The 26,183-nt window shown below is 31.5% G+C and overlaps 1 protein-coding gene across 1 annotated transcript in view; it reads left to right on the top strand.

Annotated features, from left to right (window-relative positions):
• The window catches only part of LOC138643175 (uncharacterized), a 32,893-nt gene extending 7,328 nt beyond the window's left edge, over positions 1 to 25,565 (top strand). The window contains exons 2-5 of the mRNA XM_069732005.1: positions 334 to 1,989; positions 3,539 to 3,730; positions 24,178 to 24,257; positions 25,062 to 25,565. Coding sequence (XP_069588106.1) covers positions 334 to 1,989; positions 3,539 to 3,730; positions 24,178 to 24,257; positions 25,062 to 25,166 — 2,033 coding nt within the window. The 3' untranslated portion in view covers positions 25,167 to 25,565. The remainder of the gene's footprint in view (positions 1 to 333; positions 1,990 to 3,538; positions 3,731 to 24,177; positions 24,258 to 25,061) is intronic.
• The last annotated feature ends 618 nt before the right edge of the window (positions 25,566 to 26,183 follow it).

The following is a 26,183-nucleotide window of genomic DNA, read 5'->3' as shown; positions in this document are numbered from 1 at the left end:
TGTGGACCGGCCAAACATTTTAACTCAATGGGCGGACTGCAAGTAGTTAAAGAGGCACTCCAAATAACTTTTTATTACCCTGTGTATACGTGTATGTAGTGCAGTGTCAGTGTGTTAATGTGCTCACCTACCATCATCTTCTCTGATATCCAGCTTCATTCCACTCCTCTTCTGAGTGATGACACCACTCTATGGAGCTTCATTCTGTGCCTCATTCTGGTGTTCCATAGCTTTACACTGTAAAATCCACTTATGGGTCCATAAAACCTGAAAAATTCAGTGATACTGATGCATATGTGCACCTAATTCTTATCCATTTTATTGCTTATTTAGCCCCAACAGGAGCACTATTTCATGATGGAGCCTATCCTGGCAGTGAGACCAGCATCAAGCCACCAGAAATTAGTAACATCAGTGCAGGACCAGCAGACCTTGTTGTCTCCCTGACCAATGCTACATTTCCTTCTGACACCACAACACACCAGAACAAGGTGATGGATTCAACTGCCTTTGTGGTCAAAATATTTGAACCATTATCAATTAAACCTACGGAGAGAGAAACTCCCACAGTTGTTCCGCTTATGAAGCCTATAGGAAGAAACGATGCTTTATCCCCAACACCAAAACCACATGGTGATATTACATTGCCACCTATGGATCAGGAGATGGAGTTTAAGACATCTGTAGTTACAAGCAGCCTAATCCTATCAACTACAACAAGAATCACCAATATTCCACATGAGCTGACGAGAAACATCATCGATGAAATGCACACCGCTGTATATACACACAGCAATCAAGAAACCTCTCAACTAACAAGCTCTTTGCCAACACCTACACAAGCCAAAACAGCACTGCCAGGATTTACCACAGATGGGGGATCAACAAGGCCTTCTGACACCATTACCCAATCAACTACAAAAGGAGTCAGCAGTATTCAACCTAGATTCATGAAAAACATCATCGATGTAGCGGGCACTACTGTATGTAACCACAGTCTTCAAACAAAAAGTTCCCTGACATCACCTACTTTAAATTCACAAACCAACACAGCATTGCCAGGCTTTACCACAGACCGAGGATCAATAAGGCCTTCTGACACCATTATCCCATCAACTACAAAAGGATTCACCAGTATTCAACCAAGATTCACAACAAACATCATTGATATAGCAGACACTACTGTATATAACCACAACTCTCAACCAATAAGTTCCCTGACATCACCTACTTCAAATTCACAAGCCAACACAGCACTGCCAGGATTTACCACAGAGCGTGGATCAATAAGGCCTTCTGACACCATTATCCCATCAACTACAAAACGAGTCATCAGTACTCAAACTAGATTCACGAAAAACATCATTGATGTAGGGGACAGCACTGTTTATAATCACGGTCCTCAATCAATAAGTTCCCTGTCATCACCTACTTCAAAGTCAAATGCCAACACAGCACTGCCAGGATTTACCACAGATCAGGGATCAACAAGACCTTCTGGCTCCATAATCCCATCAACATCAAGAGGGATCACCAGTATTCAATCTGTATTCACGAAAAACATCATCGATGTAGCGCACACCGCTGTATATACTCACAGCCATCAAGAAACATCTCAACTATTGAACTCATCATATATTTCAACCACAACTATACCATCATCATCCTCCATGTCTGCACCAGTGAAATTTAATACCACTGCCAGCACAATGCAAGAGACAACATGGCCAACAAATGATATGCTGACAACTACAACAGAGGATACTACAAATACCATGCTGATACCCAATAAAACACCCCCTTCAATTTTGCCCTTGAAGTCTAAAGTCTCCGAACCCAAGTCACCATCTATGACAATGGCAGACACATCTGTATCATTGACCTCTAATAACCCTAGCACCATGTTACCAGCTATAATGAGTAGTGGAAAAGCATTTAATGTGACTGGTTCCTGGTCTCCAGAGACAAAATCTGCACCAATGCCTCCTGGTATGTTTGTTGCTACTACATTAGCTGTTATATCTGCATTGGCATCTGTGCCACCAACTGCATTCATGCTGTTACCAACATTTAGGGTTAAGAAAACCACTAATAACAGAGTCAACACCAACTTTTATTGCATGTAGATGAATACCAATAACTATGTGCAGGGCACCAATGACACCAACCACAACATCAGCTACGACAATGTCAGCAAAGCCTCCAAATATGAATCCTATCATATCACCAGCTATATCAACAACGTGGCTACCAATATACCACCAGATATAACAATTTATCAAATACATTTTAGTGTAGTAAAACCCTAAACCACAATAAACTGCTAGCGAACCACCACCTTATACCATGACTGCCACCATATCATCTGCTGACATAACTGTGCCACCACATTCTAGCATGATTGGCACCATATCATCTACTCATGTAACTGTACCACCACCTTATACCATGACTGCCACCATATCATCTGCTGACATAACTGTGCCACCACATTCTAGCATGATTGGCACCATATCATCTACTCATGTAACTGTACCACCACCTTATACCATGACTGCCACCATATCATCTACTGACATAACTGCACCACCACATTATACCATGACTGCCACCATATCATCTACTGACATAACTGTGCCACCACCTTCTACCATGAATGGCTCCATATTATCAGCTAACAAAACTGCACCACCACCTTATACCATGACTGCCACCATATCATCTACTGACATAACTGTGCCACCACATTCTAGCATGATTGGTACCATATCATCTACTCATGTAACTGTACCACCACCTTATACCATGACTGGCTCAATATCAGCTGCTAACATAACTGTACCACCACCTTCTACCATGACTGGTACCAAACCATCAGCTGTCGTAAATGTACCACCACCTACTACCATTACAGACAACATCCCATCCACTGATGTTACTGTATCACCACCTTCTATCATTACTGCCACTAAATCATCAGCTGACAAAATTGTACCACCACCTTATTCCATGACTGCCACCATATCATCTACTGACATAACTGTGCCACCACATTCTAGCATGATTGGCACCATATCATCTACTCATGTAACTGTACCACCACCTTATACCATGACTGGCTCAATATCAGCTGCTAACATAACTGTACCACCACTTTCAACCATGAATGGCTCCATATTATCAGCTAACGTAACTGCACCACCACCTTCTACCATGACTGGTACCAAACCATCAGCTGTCGTAACTGTACCATCACCTACTACCACTACAGACAACATACCATCCACTGATGTTCCTGTATCACCACCTTCTATTATTACTGCCACTATATCATCAGCTGACAAAATTGTACCACCACCTTCTACCATGGCTGGCCACATATAATTTACCGCAGCAATGATCACATCAACACCTATTTGAACTTATCCAAGATAATAACAATAAAACCAACACCTAGAACGACTGACAACACATTCATCTGCACCAATTATTTCAGCTCCATCAAAGCCGATTAAACTGATTACCACCATATCTCCAGGTACCAGGAACACAACCATCCCCTACATCGAAACACCACAATCATCACCAGCTTCAGAGAGATCTAAAAATTCCAGAATAAACACCAACACTTCATCGACCACGGAGACCACTGAAGAACAGAGCTCAGAAATCACAACTACAGGATCAGAATACACCTTCAACCCAAAAATCACAGTGAGCAACTCTGGAGGTGCGTAGACATTTTTATATCTGATATGGTTTATAATACTAGAAATTCAATATTCAGTATTACAATAGTTATATTCTTGTACATAGGAGCAGTATTATAGTAGTTATATTCTTGTACATAGGGGAAGTATTATAGTAGTTATATTCTTGTACATAGGAGCAGTGTTATAGTAGTTATATTCTTGTACATAGAGCAGTATTATAGTAGTTATATTATTGTACATAGGAGCAGTATTATAGTAGTTATATTGTACATAAGAGCAGTATTATAGTAGTTATATTCTTGTACATAAGAGCAGTATTATAGTAGTTATATTAGTGTACATAGGGGCAGTATTATAGTAGTTATATTCTTGTACATAGGAGCAGTATTATACTAGTTATATTCTTGTACATAGAGCAGTATTATAGTAGTTATATTATTGTACATAGGAGCAGTATTATAGTAGTTATATTCTTGTACATAGGGGCAGTATTATAGTAGTTATATTCTTGTACATAGAGCAGTATTATAGTAGTTATATTATTGTACATAGGAGCAGTATTATAGTAGTTATATTGTACATAAGAGCAGTATTATAGTAGTTATATTCTTGTACATAAGAGCAGTATTATAGTAGTTATATTAGTGTACATAGGGGCAGTATTATAGTAGTTATATTCTTGTACATAGGAGCAGTATTATACTAGTTATATTCTTGTACATAGAGCAGTATTATAGTAGTTATATTATTGTACATAGGAGCAGTATTATAGTAGTTATACTCTTGTACATAGGGGCAGTATTATAGTAGTTATATTCTTGTACATAGGAGCAGTATTATACTAGTTATATTCTTGTACATAGAGCAGTATTATAGTAGTTATATTATTGTACATAGGAGCAGTATTATAGTAGTTATATTGTACATAAGAGCAGTATTATAGTAGTTATATTCTTGTACATAAGAGCAGTATTATAGTAGTTATATTAGTGTACATAGGGGCAGTATTATAGTAGTTATATTCTTGTACATAGGAGCAGTATTATACTAGTTATATTCTTGTACATAGAGCAGTATTACAGTAGTTATATTATTGTACATAGGAGCAGTATTATAGTAGTTATATTCTTGTACATAGGGGCAGTATTATAGTAGTTATACTCTTGTACATACGAGCAGTATTATAGTAGTTATATTCTTGTACATAGGGGATAGTATTATAGTAGTTATATTCTTGTACATAGGAGCAGTATTATAGTAGTTATATTCTTGTACATAGGAGCAGTATTATAGTAGTTATATTCTTGTACATAGGGGATAGTATTATAGTAGTTATATTCTTGTACATAGGAGCAGTATTATAGTAGTTATATTCTTGTACATAGGAGCAGTATTATAGTAGTTAAATTCTTGTACGTAAGAGCAGTATTATAGTAGTTATATTCTTGTACATAGGAGCAGTATTATAGTAGTTATAGTCTTGTACATAGGGGCAGTATTATAGTAGTTATATTCTTGTACATAGGGGATAGTATTATAGTAGTTATATTCTTGTACATAGGAGCAGTATTATAGTAGTTATATTCTTGTACATAGGAGCAGTATTATAGTAGTTATATTCTTGTACGTAAGAGCAGTATTATAGTAGTTATATTCTTGTACATAGGGGCAGTATTATAGTAGTTATATTCTTGTACATAGGGGCAGTATTATAGTAGTTATTTTCTTGTATATAGGGGGCAGTATTATAGTAGTTATATTCTTGTACATAGGAGCAGTATTATAGTAGTTATATTCTTGTACATAAGAGCAGTATTATAGTAGTTATATTCTTGTACATAAGAGCAGTATTATAGTAGTTATATTATTGTACATAGGGGCAGTATTATAGTAGTTATATTCTTGTACATAGGAGCAGTATTATAGTAGTTATATTCTTGTACATAGGAGCAGTATTATACTAGTTATATTCTTGTACATAGAGCAGTATTATAGTAGTTATATTATTGTACATAGGAGCAGTATTATAGTAGTTATATTATTGTACATAGGGGCAGTATTATAGTAGTTATATTCTTGTACATAGGAGCAGTATTATACTAGTTATATTCTTGTACATAGAGCAGTATTATAGTAGTTATATTATTGTACATAGGAGCAGTATTATATTAGTTATATTCTTGTACATAGGAGCAGTATTATAGTAGTTATATTCTTGTACATAGGGGCAGTATTATAGTAGTTATATTCTTGTACATAGGAGCAGTATTATAGTAGTTATATTCTTGTACATAGGAGCAGTATTATAGAAGTTATATTCTTGTACATAAGAGCAGTATTATAGTAGTTATATTATTGTACATAGGGGCAGTATTATAGTAGTTATATTCTTGTACATAGGAGCAGTATTATACAAGTTATATTCTTGTACATAAGAGCAGTATTATAGTAGTTATATTCTTGTACGTAAGAGCAGTATTATAGTAGTTATATTCTTGTACATAGGGGCAGTATTATAGTAGTTATATTCTTGTACATAGGGGCAGTATTATAGTAGTTATTTTCTTGTATATAGGGGGCAGTATTATAGAAGTTATATTCTTGTACATAGGAGCAGTATTATAGTAGTTATATTCTTGTACATAAGAGCAGTATTATAGTAGTTATATTCTTGTACATAAGAGCAGTATTATAGTAGTTATATTATTGTACATAGGGGCAGTATTATAGTAGTTACATTCTTGTACATAGGAGCAGTATTATAGTAGTTATATTCTTGTACATAGGAGCAGTATTATACTAGTTATATTCTTGTACATAGAGCAGTATTATAGTAGTTATATTATTGTACATAGGAGCAGTATTATAGCAGTTATATTCCTGTACATAGGGGCAGTATTATAGTAGTTATATTCTTGTACATAGGAGCAGTATTATACTAGTTATATTCTTGTACATAGAGCAGTATTATAGTAGTTATATTCTTGTACATAGGAGCAGTATTATAGTAGTTATATTCTTGTACATAGGAGCAGTATTATAGTAGTTATATTCTTGTACATAAGAGCAGTATTATAGTAGTTATATTCTTGTACATAAGAGCAGTATTATAGTAGTTATATTAGTGTACATAGGGGCAGTATTATAGTAGTTATATTCTTGTACATAGGAGCAGTATTATAGTAGTTATATTCTTGTACATAGGAGCAGTATTATACTAGTTATATTCTTGTACATAGAGCAGTATTATAGTAGTTATATTATTGTACATAGGGGCAGTATTATAGTAGTTATACTCTTGTACATAGGAGCAGTATTATAGTAGTTATATTCTTGTACATAGGGGCAGTATTATAGTAGTTATACTCTTGTACATAGGAGCAGTATTATAGTAGTTATATTCTTGTACATAGGGGATAGTATTATAGTAGTTATATTCTTGTACATAGGAGCAGTATTATAGTAGTTATATTCTTGTACGTAAGAGCAGTATTATAGTAGTTATATTCTTGTACATAGGGGCAGTATTATAGTAGTTATATTCTTGTACATAGGGGCAGTATTATAGTAGTTATTTTCTTGTATATAGGGGCAGTATTATAGTAGTTATATTCTTGTACATAGGAGCAGTATTATAGTAGTTATATTCTTGTACATAAGAGCAGTATTATAGTAGTTATATTCTTGTACATAAGAGCAGTATTATAGTAGTTATATTATTGTACATAGGGGCAGTATTATAGTAGTTATATTCTTGTACATAGGAGCAGTATTATAGTAGTTATATTCTTGTACATAGGAGCAGTATTATACTAGTTATATTCTTGTACATAGAGCAGTATTATAGTAGTTATATTATTGTACATAGGAGCAGTATTATAGTAGTTATATTCTTGTACATAGGGGGCAGTATTATAGTAGTTATATTCTTGTACATAGGAGCAGTATTATACTAGTTATATTCTTGTACATAGAGCAGTATTATAGTAGTTATATATTATTGTACATAGGAGCAGTATTATAGAAGTTATATTCTTGTACATAAGAGCAGTATTATACTAGTTATATTCTTGTACATAGAGCAGTATTATAGTAGTTATATTCTTCTACATAGGAGCAGTAATATAGAAGTTATATTCTTGTACATAAGAGCAGTATTATAGTAGTTATATTCTTGTACGTAAGAGCAGTATTATACTAGTTATATTCTTGTACATAGAGCAGTATTATAGTAGTTATATTCTTGTACATAGAGCAGTATTATAGTAGTTATATTATTGTACATAGGAGCAGTATTATAGTAGTTATATTCTTGTACATAGGGGCAGTATTATAGTAGTTATATTCTTGTACATAGGAGCAGTATTATACTAGTTATATTCTTGTACATAGAGCAGTATTATAGTAGTTATATTATTGTACATAGGAGCAGTATTATATTAGTTATATTCTTGTACATAAGAGCAGTATTATAGTAGTTATATTCTTGTACATAAGAGCAGTATTATAGTAGTTATATTATTGTACATAGGGGCAGTATTATAGTAGTTACATTCTTGTACATAGGAGCAGTATTATAGTAGTTATATTCTTGTACATAGGAGCAGTATTATACTAGTTATATTCTTGTACATAGAGCAGTATTATAGTAGTTATATTATTGTACATAGGAGCAGTATTATAGCAGTTATATTCCTGTACATAGGGGCAGTATTATAGTAGTTACATTCTTGTACATAGGAGCAGTATTATACTAGTTATATTCTTGTACATAGAGCAGTATTATAGTAGTTATATTCTTGTACATAGGAGCAGTATTATAGTAGTTATATTCTTGTACATAGGAGCAGTATTATAGTAGTTATATTCTTGTACATAAGAGCAGTATTATAGTAGTTATATTCTTGTACATAAGAGCAGTATTATAGTAGTTATATTAGTGTACATAGGGGCAGTATTATAGTAGTTACATTCTTGTACATAGGAGCAGTATTATAGTAGTTATATTCTTGTACATAGGAGCAGTATTATACTAGTTATATTCTTGTACATAAGAGCAGTATTATAGTAGTTATATTCTTGTACATAAGAGCAGTATTATAGTAGTTATATTATTGTACATAGGGGCAGTATTATAGTAGTTACATTCTTGTACATAGGAGCAGTATTATAGTAGTTATATTCTTGTACATAGGAGCAGTATTATACTAGTTATATTCTTGTACATAGAGCAGTATTATAGTAGTTATATTATTGTACATAGGAGCAGTATTATAGCAGTTATATTCCTGTACATAGGGGCAGTATTATAGTAGTTATATTCTTGTACATAGGAGCAGTATTATACTAGTTATATTCTTGTACATAGAGCAGTATTATAGTAGTTATATTCTTGTACATAGGAGCAGTATTATAGTAGTTATATTCTTGTACATAGGAGCAGTATTATAGTAGTTATATTCTTGTACATAAGAGCAGTATTATAGTAGTTATATTCTTGTACATAAGAGCAGTATTATAGTAGTTATATTAGTGTACATAAGGGCAGTATTATAGTAGTTATATTCTTGTACATAGGAGCAGTATTATAGTAGTTATATTCTTGTACATAGGAGCAGTATTATACTAGTTATATTCTTGTACATAGAGCAGTATTATAGTAGTTATATTATTGTACATAGGAGCAGTATTATAGTAGTTATATTCTTGTACATAGGGGCAGTATTATAGTAGTTATACTCTTGTACATAGGAGCAGTATTATAGTAGTTATATTCTTGTACATAGGGGATAGTATTATAGTAGTTATATTCTTGTACATAGGAGCAGTATTATAGTAGTTATATTCTTGTACATAGGAGCAGTATTATACTAGTTATATTCTTGTACATAGAGCAGTATTATAGTAGTTATATTATTGTACATAGGAGCAGTATTATATTAGTTATATTATTGTACATAAGAGCAGTATTATAGTAGTTATATTCTTGTACATAAGAGCAGTATTATAGTAGTTATATTATTGTACATAGGGGCAGTATTATAGTAGTTACATTCTTGTACATAGGAGCAGTATTATAGTAGTTATATTCTTGTACATAGGAGCAGTATTATACTAGTTATATTCTTGTACATAGAGCAGTATTATAGTAGTTATATTATTGTACATAGGAGCAGTATTATAGCAGTTATATTCCTGTACATAGGGGCAGTATTATAGTAGTTATATTCTTGTACATAGGAGCAGTATTATACTAGTTATATTCTTGTACATAGAGCAGTATTATAGTAGTTATATTCTTGTACATAGGAGCAGTATTATAGTAGTTATATTCTTGTACATAGGAGCAGTATTATAGTAGTTATATTCTTGTACATAAGAGCAGTATTATAGTAGTTATATTCTTGTACATAAGAGCAGTATTATAGTAGTTATATTAGTGTACATAGGGGCAGTATTATAGTAGTTATATTCTTGTACATAGGAGCAGTATTATAGTAGTTATATTCTTGTACATAGGAGCAGTATTATAGTAGTTATATTCTTGTACATAAGAGCAGTATTATAGTAGTTATATTCTTGTACATAGGAGCAGTATTATAGTAGTTATATTCTTGTACATAGGGGCAGTATTATAGTAGTTACATTCTTGTACATAGGAGCAGTATTATAGTAGTTATATTCTTGTACATAGGAGCAGTATTATACTAGTTATATTCTTGTACATAGAGCAGTATTATAGTAGTTATATTATTGTACATAGGAGCAGTATTATAGCAGTTATATTCCTGTACATAGGGGCAGTATTATAGTAGTTATATTCTTGTACATAGGAGCAGTATTATACTAGTTATATTCTTGTACATAGAGCAGTATTATAGTAGTTATATTCTTGTACATAGGAGCAGTATTATAGTAGTTATATTCTTGTACATAGGAGCAGTATTATAGTAGTTATATTCTTGTACATAAGAGCAGTATTATAGTAGTTATATTCTTGTACATATAAGCAGTATTATAGTAGTTATATTAGTGTACATAGGGGCAGTATTATAGTAGTTATATTCTTGTACATAGGAGCAGTATTATAGTAGTTATATTCTTGTACATAGGAGCAGTATTATACTAGTTATATTCTTGTACATAGAGCAGTATTATAGTAGTTATATTATTGTACATAGGAGCAGTATTATAGTAGTTATATTCTTGTACATAGGGGCAGTATTATAGTAGTTATACTCTTGTACATAGGAGCAGTATTATAGTAGTTATATTCTTGTACATAGGGGATAGTATTATAGTAGTTATATTCTTGTACATAGGAGCAGTATTATAGTAGTTATATTCTTGTACGTAAGAGCAGTATTATAGTAGTTATATTCTTGTACATAGGGGCAGTATTATAGTAGTTATATTCTTGTACATAGGGGCAGTATTATAGTAGTTATTTTCTTGTATATAGGGGGCAGTATTATAGTAGTTATATTCTTGTACATAGGAGCAGTATTATAGTAGTTATATTCTTGTACATAAGAGCAGTATTATAGTAGTTATATTCTTGTACATAAGAGCAGTATTATAGTAGTTATATTATTGTACATAGGGGCAGTATTATAGTAGTTATATTCTTGTACATAGGAGCAGTATTATAGTAGTTATATTCTTGTACATAGGAGCAGTATTATACTAGTTATATTCTTGTACATAGAGCAGTATTATAGTAGTTATATTATTGTACATAGGAGCAGTATTATAGTAGTTATATTCTTGTACATAGGGGGCATTATTATAGTAGTTATATTCTTGTACATAGGAGCAGTATTATACTAGTTATATTCTTGTACATAGAGCAGTATTATAGTAGTTATATTATTGTACATAGGAGTAGTATTATAGAAGTTATATTCTTGTACATAAGAGCAGTATTATCGTAGTTATATTATTGTACATAGGGGCAGTATTATAGTAGTTATATTCTTCTACATAGGAGCAGTAATATAGAAGTTATATTCTTGTACATAAGAGCAGTATTATAGTAGTTATATTCTTGTACGTAAGAGCAGTATTATACTAGTTATATTCTTGTACATAGAGCAGTATTATAGTAGTTATATTCTTGTACATAGAGCAGTATTATAGTAGTTATATTATTGTACATAGGAGCAGTATTATAGTAGTTATATTCTTGTACATAGGGGCAGTATTATAGTAGTTATATTCTTGTACATAGGAGCAGTATTATACTAGTTATATTCTTGTACATAGAGCAGTATTATAGTAGTTATATTATTGTACATAGGAGCAGTATTATATTAGTTGTATTCTTGTACATAAGAGCAGTATTATAGTAGTTATATTCTTGTACATAAGAGCAGTATTATAGTAGTTATATTATTGTACATAGGGGCAGTATTATAGTAGTTACATTCTTGTACATAGGAGCAGTATTATAGTAGTTATATTCTTGTACATAGGAGCAGTATTATACTAGTTATATTCTTGTACATAGAGCAGTATTATAGTAGTTATATTATTGTACATAGGAGCAGTATTATAGCAGTTATATTCCTGTACATAGGGGCAGTATTATAGTAGTTATATTCTTGTACATAGGAGCAGTATTATACTAGTTATATTCTTGTACATAGAGCAGTATTATAGTAGTTATATTCTTGTACATAGGAGCAGTATTATAGTAGTTATATTCTTGTACATAGGAGCAGTATTATAGTAGTTATATTCTTGTACATAAGAGCAGTATTATAGTAGTTATATTCTTGTACATAAGAGCAGTATTATAGTAGTTATATTAGTGTACATAGGGGCAGTATTATAGTAGTTATATTCTTGTACATAGGAGCAGTATTATAGTAGTTATATTCTTGTACATAGGAGCAGTATTATACTAGTTATATTCTTGTACATAGAGCAGTATTATAGTAGTTATATTATTGTACATAGGAGCAGTATTATAGTAGTTATATTCTTGTACATAGGGGCAGTATTATAGTAGTTATACTCTTGTACATAGGAGCAGTATTATAGTAGTTATATTCTTGTACATAGGGGATAGTATTATAGTAGTTATATTCTTGTACATTGGAGCAGTATTATAGTAGTTATATTCTTGTACATAGGAGCAGTATTATAGTAGTTATATTCTTGTACGTAAGAGCAGTATTATAGTAGTTATATTCTTGTACATAGGGGCAGTATTATAGTAGTTATATTCTTGTACATAGGGGCAGTATTATAGTAGTTATTTTCTTGTATATAGGGGGCAGTATTATAGTAGTTATATTCTTGTACATAGGAGCAGTATTATAGTAGTTATATTCTTGTACATAAGAGCAGTATTATAGTAGTTATATTCTTGTACATAAGAGCAGTATTATAGTAGTTATATTATTGTACATAGGGGCAGTATTATAGTAGTTATATTCTTGTACATAGGAGCAGTATTATAGTAGTTATATTCTTGTACATAGGAGCAGTATTATACTAGTTATATTCTTGTACATAGAGCAGTATTATAGTAGTTATATTATTGTACATAGGAGCAGTATTATAGTAGTTATATTCTTGTACATAGGGGGCAGTATTATAGTAGTTATATTCTTGTACATAGGAGCAGTATTATACTAGTTATATTCTTGTACATAGAGCAGTATTATAGTAGTTATATTATTGTACATAGGAGCAGTATTATAGAAGTTATATTCTTGTACATAAGAGCAGAATTATAGTAGTTATATTATTGTACATAGGGGCAGTATTATAGTAGTTATATTCTTGTACATAGGAGCAGTAATATAGAAGTTATATTCTTGTACATAAGAGCAGTATTATAGTAGTTATATTCTTGTACGTAAGAGCAGTATTATACTAGTTATATTCTTGTACATAGAGCAGTATTATAGTAGTTATATTCTTGTACATAGAGCAGTATTATAGTAGTTATATTATTGTACATAGAAGCAGTATTATAGTAGTTATATTCTTGTACATAGGGGCAGTATTATAGTAGTTATATTCTTGTACATAGGAGCAGTATTATACTAGTTATATTCTTGTACATAGAGCAGTATTATAGTAGTTATATTATTGTACATAGGAGCAGTATTATATTAGTTATATTCTTTTACATAGGAGCAGTATTATAGTAGTTATATTCTTGTACATGGGGCAGTATTATAGTAGTTATATTCTTGTACATAGGAGCAGTATTATAGTAGTTATATTCTTGTACATAGGAGCAGTATTATAGTAGTTATATTCTTGTACATAAGAGCAGTATTATAGTAGTTATATTCTTGTACATAAGAGCAGTATTATAGTAGTTATATTAGTGTACATAGGAGCAGTATTATAGTAGTTATATTCTTGTACATAAGAGCAGTATTATAGTAGTTATATTCTTGTACGTAAGAGCAGTATTATACTAGTTATATTCTTGTACATAGAGCAGTATTATAGTAGTTATATTCTTGTACATAGAGCAGTATTATAGTAGTTATATTATTGTACATAGGAGCAGTATTATAGTAGTTATATTCTTGTACATAGGGGCAGTATTATAGTAGTTATATTCTTGTACATAGGAGCAGTATTATACTAGTTATATTCTTGTACATAGAGCAGTATTATAGTAGTTATATTATTGTACATAGGAGCAGTATTATATTAGTTATATTCTTGTACATAGGAGCAGTATTATAGTAGTTATATTCTTGTACATGGGGCAGTATTATAGTAGTTATATTCTTGTACATAGGAGCAGTATTATAGTAGTTATATTCTTGTACATAGGAGCAGTATTATAGTAGTTATATTCTTGTACATAAGAGCAGTATTATAGTAGTTATATTCTTGTACATAAGAGCAGTATTATAGTAGTTATATTAGTGTACATAGGGGCAGTATTATAGTAGTTATATTCTTGTACATAGGAGCAGTATTATAGTAGTTATATTCTTGTACATAGGAGCAGTATTATACTAGTTATATTCTTGTACATAGAGCAGTATTATAGTAGTTATATTATTGTACATAGGGGCAGTATTATAGTAGTTATATTCTTGTACATAGGAGCAGTATTATAGAAGTTATATTCTTGTACATAAGAGCAGTATTATAGTAGTTATATTCTTGTACGTAAGAGCAGTATTATAGTAGTTATATTCTTGTACATAGGGGCAGTATTATAGTAGTTATATTCTTGTACATAGGGGCAGTATTATAGTAGTTATTTTCTTGTATATAGGGGGCAGTATTATAGTAGTTATATTCTTGTACATAGGAGCAGTATTATAGTAGTTATATTCTTGTACATAAGAGCAGTATTATAGTAGTTATATTCTTGTACATAAGAGCAGTATTATAGTAGTTATATTATTGTACATAGGGGCAGTATTATAGTAGTTACATTCTTGTACATAGGAGCAGTATTATAGTAGTTATATTCTTGTACATAGGAGCAGTATTATACTAGTTATATTCTTCTACATAGAGCAGTATTATAGTAGTTATATTATTGTACATAGGAGCAGTATTATAGTAGTTATATTCCTGTACATAGGGGCAGTATTATAGTAGTTATATTCTTGTACATAGGGGGCAGTATTATAGTAGTTATATTCTTGTACATAGGGGCAGTATTATAGTAGTTATATTCTTGTACATAGGAGCAGTATTATAGTAGTTATATTCTTGTACATAGGAGCAGTATTATAGTAGTTATATTCTTGTACATAGGAGCAGTATTATAGTAGTTATATTCTTGTATATAGGGGGCAGTGTTATAGTAGTTATTATTTCTATGAAGCAGTATTATAGTAGTTATATTCTTGTACATAGGAGCAGTTTTATAGTAGTTATATTCTTGTATATAGGAGCAGTATTATAGTAGTTATATTCTTGTACATAGGAGCAGTATTATAGTAGTTATATTCTTGTACATAGGAGCAGTATTATAGTAGTTATATTCTTGTACATAGGAGCAGTATTATAGTAGTTATATTCTTGTACATAGGAGCAGTATTATAGTAGTTATATTCTTGTACATAGGGGCAGTATTATAGTAGTTATATTCTTGTATATAGGAGCAGTATTATAGTAGTTATATTCCTGTACATAGGGGCAGTATTATAGTAGTTATATTGTTGTACATAGGAGCAGTATTATAGTAGTTATATTCTTGTACATAGGAGCAGTATTATAGTAGTTATATTCTTGTACATAGGGGCAGTATTATAGTAGTTATATTCTTGTATATAGGAGCAGTATTATAGTAGTTATATTCTTGTACATAGGGGCAGTATTATAGTAGTTATATTCTTGTACATAGGAGCAGTATTATAGTAGTTATATTATTGTACATAGGAGCAGTATTAAAGAAGTTATATTCTTGTACGTAAGAGCAGTATTATATTAGTTATATTCTTGTACATAGGGGGCAGTATTATAGTAGTTATATTCTTGTACATAGGGGCAGTATTATAGTAGTTATATTCTTGTACATAGGAGCAGTATTATAGTAGTTATATTCTTGTACATAGGAGCAGTATTATAGTAGTTATATTCTTGTATATAGGGGGCAGTGTTATAGTAGTTATTATTTCTATGAAGCAGTATTATAGTAGTTATATTCTTGTACATAGGAGCAGTATTATAGTAGTTATATTCTTGTATATAGGAGCATTATTATAGTAGTTATATTCTTGTACATAGGAGCAGTATTATAGTAGTTATATTCTTGTACATAGGAGCAGTATTATAGTAGTTATATTCTTGTACATAGGAGCAGTATTATACTAGTTATATTCTTCTACATAGAGCAGTATTATAGTAGTTATATTATTGTACACAGGAGCAGTATTATAGTAGTTATATTCTTGTACATAGGAGCAGAATTATAGTAGTTATATTCTTGTACATAGGAGCAGTATTATAGTAGTTATATTCTTGTACATAGGAGCAGTATTATAGTAGTTATATTCTTGTACATAGGAGCAGTATTATAGTAGTTATATTCTTGTACATAGGAGCAGTATTATAGTAGTTATATTCTTGTGCATAGGAGCAGTATTAGAGTAGTTACATTCTTGTACATAGAGCAGTATTATAGTAGTTATATTCTTGTACATAGGAGCAGTATTATATTAGTTATATTCTTGTATATAGGAGCAGTATTATAGTAGTTATATTCTTGTACATAGGGGCAGTATTATATTAGTTATATTCTTGTATATAGGAGCAGTATTATAGTAGTTATATTCTTGTACATAGGGGCAGTATTATAGTAGTTATATTCTTGTACATAGGAGCAGTATTATCGTAGTTATATTCTTGTACATAGGGGCAGTATTATAGTAGTTATTTTCTTGTATATAGGGGGCAGTGTTATAGTAGTTATATTCTTGTACATAGGAGCAGTATTATAGTAGTTATATTCTTGTACGTAAGAGCAGTATTATAGTAGTTATGTTATTGTACATAGGAGCAGTATTATAGTAGTTATATTATTGTACATAGGGGCAGTATTATAGTAGTTATATTATTGTACATAGGGGCAGTATTATAGTAGTTATATTCTTGTACATAGGAGCAGTATTATAGAAGTTATATTCTTGTACATAAGAGCAGTATTATAGTAGTTATATTCTTGTACGTAAGAGCAGTATTATAGTAGTTATATTCTTGTACAAAGGGGCAGTATTATAGTAGTTATATTCTTGTACATAGGGGCAGTATTATAGTAGTTATTTTCTTGTATATAGGGGGCAGTATTATAGTAGTTATATCCTTGTACATAGGAGCAGTATTATAGTAGTTATATTCTTGTACATAAGAGCAGTATTATAGTAGTTATATTCTTGTACATAAGAGCAGTATTATAGTAGTTATATTATTGTACATAGGGGCAGTATTATAGTAGTTATATTCTTGTACATAGGAGCAGTATTATAGTAGTTATATTCTTGCACATAGGAGCAGTATTATAGTTGTTATATTCTTGTACATAGGAGCAGTATTATAGAAGTTATATTCTTGTGCATAAGAGCAGTATTATAGTAGTTATATTCTTGTGCGTAAGAGCAGTATTATAGTAGTTATATTCTTGTACATAGGGGCAGTATTATAGTAGTTATTTTCTTGTATATAGGGGGCAGTATTATAGTAGTTATATTCTTGTACATAGGAGCAGTATTATAGTAGTTATATTCTTGTACATAGGAGCAGTATTATAGAAGTTATATTCTTGTGCATAAGAGCAGTATTATAGTAGTTATATTCCTGTACGTAAGAGCAGTATTATAGTAGTTATATTCTTGTACATAGGGGCAGTATTATAGTAGTTATTTTCTTGTATATAGGGGGCAGTATTATAGTAATTATATTCTTGTACATAGGAGCAGTATTATAGTAGTTATATTCTTGTACAAAGGAGCAATATTATAGTAGTTATATTCTTGTATATAGGAGCAGTATTATAGTAGTTATTTTATTGTACATAAGGGCAGTATTATAGTAGTTATATTCTTGTACATAGGGGCAGTATTAAAGAAGTTATATTCTTGTACGTAAGAGCAGTATTATAGTAGTTATATTCTTGTACATTGGAGCAGTATTATAGTAGTTATATTCTTGTACATAGGAGCAGTATTATAGTAGTTATATTATTGTACATAGGAGCAGTATTATAGTAGTTATTTTCTTGTATATAGGGGGCAGTATTATAGTAGTTATATTCTTGTACATAGGAGCAGTATTATAGTAGTTATATTCTTGTACTTAGGGGCAGTATTATAGTAGTTATTTTATTGTACATCGGGGCAGTATTATAGTAGTTATATTCTTGTACATAGGGGGAGTATTAAAGAAGTTATATTCTTGTACATAAGAGCAGTATTATAGTAGTTATATTCTTCTACATTGGAGCAGTATTATAGTAGTTATATTCTTGTACATAGGAGCAGTATTATAGTAGTTATATTCTTGTACATAGGGGCAGTATTATAGTAGTTATTTTCTTGTATATAGGGGGCAGTATTATAGTAGTTATATTCTTGTACATAGGAGCAGTATTATAGTAGTTATATTCTTGTACTTAGGGGCAGTATTATAGTAGTTATTTTATTGTACATCGGGGCAGTATTATAGTAGTTATATTCTTGTACATAGGGGCAGTATTAAAGAAGTTATATTCTTGTACGTAAGAGCAGTATTATAGTAGTTATATTTTTGTACATAGGAGCAGTATTATAGTAGTTATATTCTTGTACATAGGAGCAGTATTATAGTAGTTATATTATTGTACATTGGGGCAGTATTAAAGTAGTTATATTCTTGTACGTAAGAGCAGTATTATATTAGTTATATTCTTGTACATAGGGGGCAGTATTATAGTAGTTATATTCTTGTACATAGGGGCAGTATTATAGTAGTTATATTCTTGTACATAGGAGCAGTATTATAGTAGTTATATTCTTGTACATAGGAGCAGTATTATAGTAGTTATATTCTTGTACATAGGAGCAGTATTATAGTAGTTATATTCTTGTATATAGGGGGCAGTGTTATAGTAGTTATTATTTCTATGAAGCAGTATTATAGTAGTTATATTCTTGTACATAGGAGCAGTATTATAGTAGTTATATTCTTGTATATAGGAGCAGTATTATAGTAGTTATATTCTTGTACATAGGAGCAGTATTATAGTAGTTATATTCTTGTACATAGGAGCAGTATTATAGTAGTTATATTCTTGTACATAGGAGCAGTATTATAGTAGTTATATTCTTGTACATAGGGGCAGTATTATAGTAGTTATATTCTTGTATATAGGAGCAGTATTATAGTAGTTATATTCCTGTACATAGGGGCAGTATTATAGTAGTTATATTCTTGTACATAGTAGCAGTATTATAGTAGTTATATTCTTGTACATAGGAGCAGTATTATAGTAGTTATATTCTTGTACATAGGGGCAGTATTATAGTAGTTATATTCTTGTATATAGGAGCAGTATTATAGTAGTTATATTCTTGTACATAGGGGCAGTATTATAGTAGTTATATTATTGTACATAGGAGCAGTATTAAAGAAGTTATATTCTTGTACGTAAGAGCAGTATTATATTAGTTATATTCTTGTACATAGGGGGCAGTATTATAGTAGTTATATTCTTGTACATAGGGGCAGTATTATAGTAGTTATATTCTTGTACATAGGAGCAGTATTATAGTAGTTATATTCTTGTACATAGGAGCAGTATTATAGTAGTTATATTCTTGTATATAGGGGGCAGTGTTATAGTAGTTATTATTTCTATGAAGCAGTATTATAGTAGTTATATTCTTGTACATAGGAGCAGTATTATAGTAGTTATATTCTTGTATATAGGAGCAGTATTATAGTAGTTATATTCTTGTACATAGGAGCAGTATTATAGTAGTTATATTCTTGTACATAGGAGCAGTATTATAGTAGTTATATTCTTGTACATAGGAGCAGTATTATAGTAGTTATATTCTTGTACATAGGAGCAGTATTATAGTAGTTATATTCTTGTACATAGGAGCAGTATTATAGAAGTTATATTCTTGTGCATAAGAGCAGTATTATAGTAGTTATATTCTTGTACGTAAGAGCAGTATTATAGTAGTTATATTCTTGTACATAGGGGCAGTATTATAGTAGTTATTTTCTTGTATATAGGGGGCAGTATTATAGTAGTTATATTCTTGTACATAGGAGCAGTATTATAGTAGTTATATTCTTGTACAAAGGAGCAATATTATAGTAGTTATATTCTTGTATATAGGAGCAGTATTATAGTAGTTATTTTATTGTACATAAGGGCAGTATTATAGTAGTTATATTCTTGTACATAGGGGCAGTATTAAAGAAGTTATATTCTTGTACGTAAGAGCAGTATTATAGTAGTTATATTCTTGTACATTGGAGCAGTATTATAGTAGTTATATTCTTGTACATAGGAGCAGTATTATAGTAGTTATATTATTGTACATAGGAGCAGTATTATAGTAGTTATTTTCTTGTATATAGGGGGCAGTATTATAGTAGTTATATTCTTGTACATAGGAGCAGTATTATAGTAGTTATATTCTTGTACTTAGGGGCAGTATTATAGTAGTTATTTTATTGTACATCGGGGCAGTATTATAGTAGTTATATTCTTGTACATAGGGGGAGTATTAAAGAAGTTATATTCTTGTACATAAGAGCAGTATTATAGTAGTTATATTCTTGTACATTGGAGCAGTATTATAGTAGTTATATTCTTGTACATAGGAGCAGTATTATAGTAGTTATATTCTTGTACATAGGGGCAGTATTATAGTAGTTATTTTCTTGTATATAGGGGGCAGTATTATAGTAGTTATATTCTTGTACATAGGAGCAGTATTATAGTAGTTATATTCTTGTACTTAGGGGCAGTATTATAGTAGTTATTTTATTGTACATCGGGGCAGTATTATAGTAGTTATATTCTTGTACATAGGGGCAGTATTAAAGAAGTTATATTCTTGTACATAAGAGCAGTATTATAGTAGTTATATTCTTGTACATTGGAGCAGTATTATAGTAGTTATATTCTTGTACATAGGAGCAGTATTATAGTAGTTATATTCTTGTACATAGGGGCAGTATTATAGTAGTTATTTTCTTGTATATAGGGGGCAGTATTATAGTAGTTATATTCTTGTACATAGGAGCAGTATTATAGTAGTTATATTCTTGTACTTAGGGGCAGTATTATAGTAGTTATTTTATTGTACATCGGGGCAGTATTATAGTAGTTATATTCTTGTACATAGGGGCAGTATTAAAGAAGTTATATTCTTGTACGTAAGAGCAGTATTATAGTAGTTATATTTTTGTACATAGGAGCAGTATTATAGTAGTTATATTCTTGTACATAGGAGCAGTATTATAGTAGTTATATTATTGTACATAGGGGCAGTATTAAAGTAGTTATATTCTTGTACGTAAGAGCAGTATTATATTAGTTATATTCTTGTACATAGGGGGCAGTATTATAGTAGTTATATTCTTGTACATAGGGGCAGTATTATAGTAGTTATATTCTTGTACATAGGAGCAGTATTATAGTAGTTATATTCTTGTACATAGGAGCAGTATTATAGTAGTTATATTCTTGTATATAGGAGCAGTATTATAGTAGTTATATTCTTGTACATAGGAGCAGTATTATAGTAGTTATATTCTTGTACATAGGAGCAGTATTATAGTAGTTATATTCTTGTACATAGGAGCAGTATTATAGTAGTTATATTCTTGTACATAGGAGCAGTATTATAGTAGTTATATTCTTGTACATAGGGGGCAGTATTATAGTAGTTATATTCTTGTACATAGGGGCAGTATTACAGTAGTTATATTCTTGTACATAGGAGCAGTATTATAGTAGTTATATTCTTGTACATAGGAGCAGTATTATAGTAGTTATATTCTTGTATATAGGGGGCAGTGTTATAGTAGTTATTATTTCTATGAAGCAGTATTATAGTAGTTATATTCTTGTACATAGGAGCAGTATTATAGTAGTTATATTCTTGTATATAGGAGCAGTATTATAGTAGTTATATTCTTGTACATAGGAGCAGTATTATAGTAGTTATATTCTTGTACATAGGAGCAGTATTATAGTAGTTATATTCTTGTACATATGAGCAGTATTATAGTAGTTATATTCTTGTACATAGGAGCAGTATTATAGTAGTTATATTCTTGTACATAGGGGCAGTATTATAGTAGTTATATTCTTGTATATAGGAGCAGTATTATAGTAGTTATATTCCTGTACATAGGGGCAGTATTATAGTAGTTATATTCTTGTACATAGGAGCAGTATTATAGTAGTTATATTCTTGTACTTAGGGGCAGTATTATAGTAGTTATTTTATTGTACATCGGGGCAGTATTATAGTAGTTATATTCTTGTACATAGGGGCAGTATTAAAGAAGTTATATTCTTGTACGTAAGAGCAGTATTATAGTAGTTATATTTTTGTACATAGGAGCAGTATTATAGTAGTTATATTCTTGTACATAGGAGCAGTATTATAGTAGTTATATTATTGTACATAGGGGCAGTATTAAAGTAGTTATATTCTTGTACATAGGAGCAGTATTAAAGAAGTTATATTCTTGTACGTAAGAGCAGTATTATATTAGTTATATTCTTGTACATGGGGGGCAGTAATATAGTAGTTATATTCTTGTACATAGGGGCAGTATTATAGTAGTTATATTCTTGTACATAGGAGCAGTATTATAGTAGTTATATTCTTGTACATAGGAGCAGTATTATAGTAGTTATATTTTTGTATATAGGGGGCAGTGTTATAGTAGTTATTATTTCTATGAAGCAGTATTATAGTAGTTATATTCTTGTACATAGGAGCAGTATTATAGTAGTTATATTCTTGTATATAGGAGCAGTATTATAGTAGTTATATTCTTGTACATAGGAGCAGTATTATAGTAGTTATATTCTTGTACATAGGAGCAGTATTATAGTAGTTATATTCTTGTACATAGGAGCAGTATTATAGTAGTTACATTCTTGTACATAGGAGCAGTATTATAGTAGTTATATTCTAGTACATAGGGGCAGTATTATAGTAGTTATATTCTTGTATATAGGAGCAGTATTATAGTAGTTGTATTCTTGTATATAGGAGCAGTATTATAGTAGTTATATTCTTGTACATAGGAGCAGTATTATAGTAGTTATATTCTTGTACATAGGGGCAGTATTATAGTAGTTATATTCTTGTATATAGGAGCAGTATTATAGTAGTTATATTCTTGTACATAGGGGCAGTATTATAGTAGTTATATTCTTGTACATAGGAGCAGTATTATAGTAGTTATATTCTTGTACATAGGGAGCAGTATTATAGTAGTTATATTCTTGTACATAGGAAGCAGTATTATAGTAGTTATATTCTTGTACATAGGGGCAGTATTATAGTAGTTATATTCTTGTACATAGGGGCAGTATTATAGTAGTTATATTCTTGTACATAGGGAGCAGTATTATAGCAGTTATATTCTTGTACATAGGGAGCAGTATTATATTAGTTATATTCTTGTACATAGGAGCAGTATTATAGTAGTTATATTCTTGTATATAGGGGCAGTATTATAGTAGTTATATTCTTGTACATAGGGAGCAGTATTATATTAGTTATATTCTTGTATATAGGAGCAGTATTATAGTAATTATATTCTTGTATATAGGGAGCAGTATTATAGTAGTTATTATTTCTATGGAGCAGTATTATATTAGTGATATTTCTGAACTTACAGTGGAGGGCAGTATTATGTTAGATTCTTGCACTTTATTTGTTGATGTTGCGCCATGTTTTATAGTCTATTATAACATTATTAGTGGTTTTTCTCTCTGCAGGGAGGATAATATTACGGGTGAAATTGGTGTCTTCTCCCACCACGAACTTTGCTGTTGCAATGAGAGACCTTTTACAGCAGGTAATTCCAGTTTTTATGAACACCTATGAGAATTCTGTGACATTTTTGCAGTATTATAAGATGATTCTTTGCAGAAGGAATATTGCAGAGTAGTTACTGGAGGAAAGGAAGAAGCACAATTATATCCTAACTTGGTTCTTCCCAGCGACCTATAAATTGCACGTATAGTGACATGTAAAAGAACAGTTACACATGTTAAAGATGAAATGATCCCTAAAAGGGCTAAAGTTATAGATGACACATTTCATTTGTATTTTAGGGGAAAACAAACAAGGAAAAAAATATATGTTCATGTTTATACATTTTAAAAATTAGAAAAAGGAAAATGGGTCGGTGCAAAAGTTTGGGCTCCCTGCATGGTTAGTACCTAGTAGCGCCCCCTTTTGCACGTATCACAGCTTGTAAACACTTTTTGTAGCCAGACAAGAGTCTTTCAGTTCTTGTTTTAGGGATCTGTACCTGATCTTATGACCTTACTATTTGGCGCCCGCTCTTGTATCTTTGTGGGGCTTACGCTGCATTATCATAGTAGCGGTAATTGGATCATTGATTGGAAGTCGTGATCATCTCTAGTAGTTCTTTAGGCTACTCTTCCTGTTAGGGAATAATATGAGATGATGAATTCTCTATTTTCATGGTCACACATCCTATAGTTTTGGTATTTGCACGTTGAGCAGATAGAGCCGGGTAGTGTATTTGAAAGTTGCAATAAATGTGCGGACCAGTAGGCGGCACTGTACCCTAGGATTAGATCTGGCCTGTCACTGTGGTATAAAGTCCTAATGGAGAACCTTCCCTCCTCAGACTTGTCTCCTCCTCGATCAGCAGATTCCCGCAGAAGATGTGACTGTGTCCTGGGCTCAGCAGATGTTCCTGCCGTGCCTCACCATCATGGAAATGGGATTTTAGATTGCTCCTCACCATTCGCTGGATATTCATTTTCTAGTCAAGACAGCCTGTCTCCTCCATACATCTGTGACCTTGTCTCCCGATACTTTCCAGCACGCAACCTCCGATCCTCACAAGATCTCCTTCTCTACTCCCCTCTTATCTCCTCTTCCCACAATTGTATACAAGATTTCTCTCGCGTATCACCCCTACTCTGGAATTCTCTACCACAACACATCAGACTCTCACCTACCATCGAAACCTTCAAAAAGAGCCTGAAGACCCACCTCTTCCGACAAGCCTACAACCTGCAGTAACCACCGATCGACCAAACCGCTGCATGACCAGCTCTACCCTCACCTACTGTATCCTCACCCATCCCTTGTAGATTGTGAGCCCTCGCGGGCAGGGTCCTCTCCTGTACCAGTTATGACTTGTAATGTTCAGGATTATTGTACCTGTTTTTATTATGTATACCCCTCCTCACTTGTAAAGCACCATGGAATAAATGGCGCTATAATAATAAATAATCATAATAATAATAGTCGTGATCTGCCGAGGATACCGTGCTCATTTGGCCATTTTAGAACTGTGTGAAGAGCCCACAAGTCACTCTTCTCATGGGATGTGTAGTTAATGTAAATGCCTCTTTAAAAAAAAAAGTAGAAAAAAATATAATAAAGCAGAAAAGACTACAGAGAATCCGATAGGTAATAATAAAAAAAATATTAATATTTAGGATTGGCGATCAACTCTTATGCCCCCCACTGTGACCATTCCTGACCGGCCCAGCCAGAGCCCGGACCTAAACCCAACTGAGCATCTCTGGAGAGACCTGAAAATTGTGTCCACCAAAAACCTGTAAATAATCAAGTGGCCAAGAAACAGCTGGCGGTTGTAGATTCGCTGGTGTTTTGCGCAAAGTAGTATGGGTATAATGGAGTATCGAGGAACACAGTGCGCACGCATAAGCCCGCGCACGAGCTGTAGATGTAATGGAGTGTCTTTGCAAATGGTGCACCAATATGGCCACCAAAT

This window comes from Ranitomeya imitator, chromosome 6 (genome assembly GCF_032444005.1).
Source record: "Ranitomeya imitator isolate aRanImi1 chromosome 6, aRanImi1.pri, whole genome shotgun sequence".
Taxonomy (NCBI): Eukaryota; Metazoa; Chordata; class Amphibia; order Anura; family Dendrobatidae; genus Ranitomeya; species Ranitomeya imitator.
Note: the sequence above shows the minus strand (reverse complement) of the source record. Positions and strands in the feature narration are given on the sequence as shown.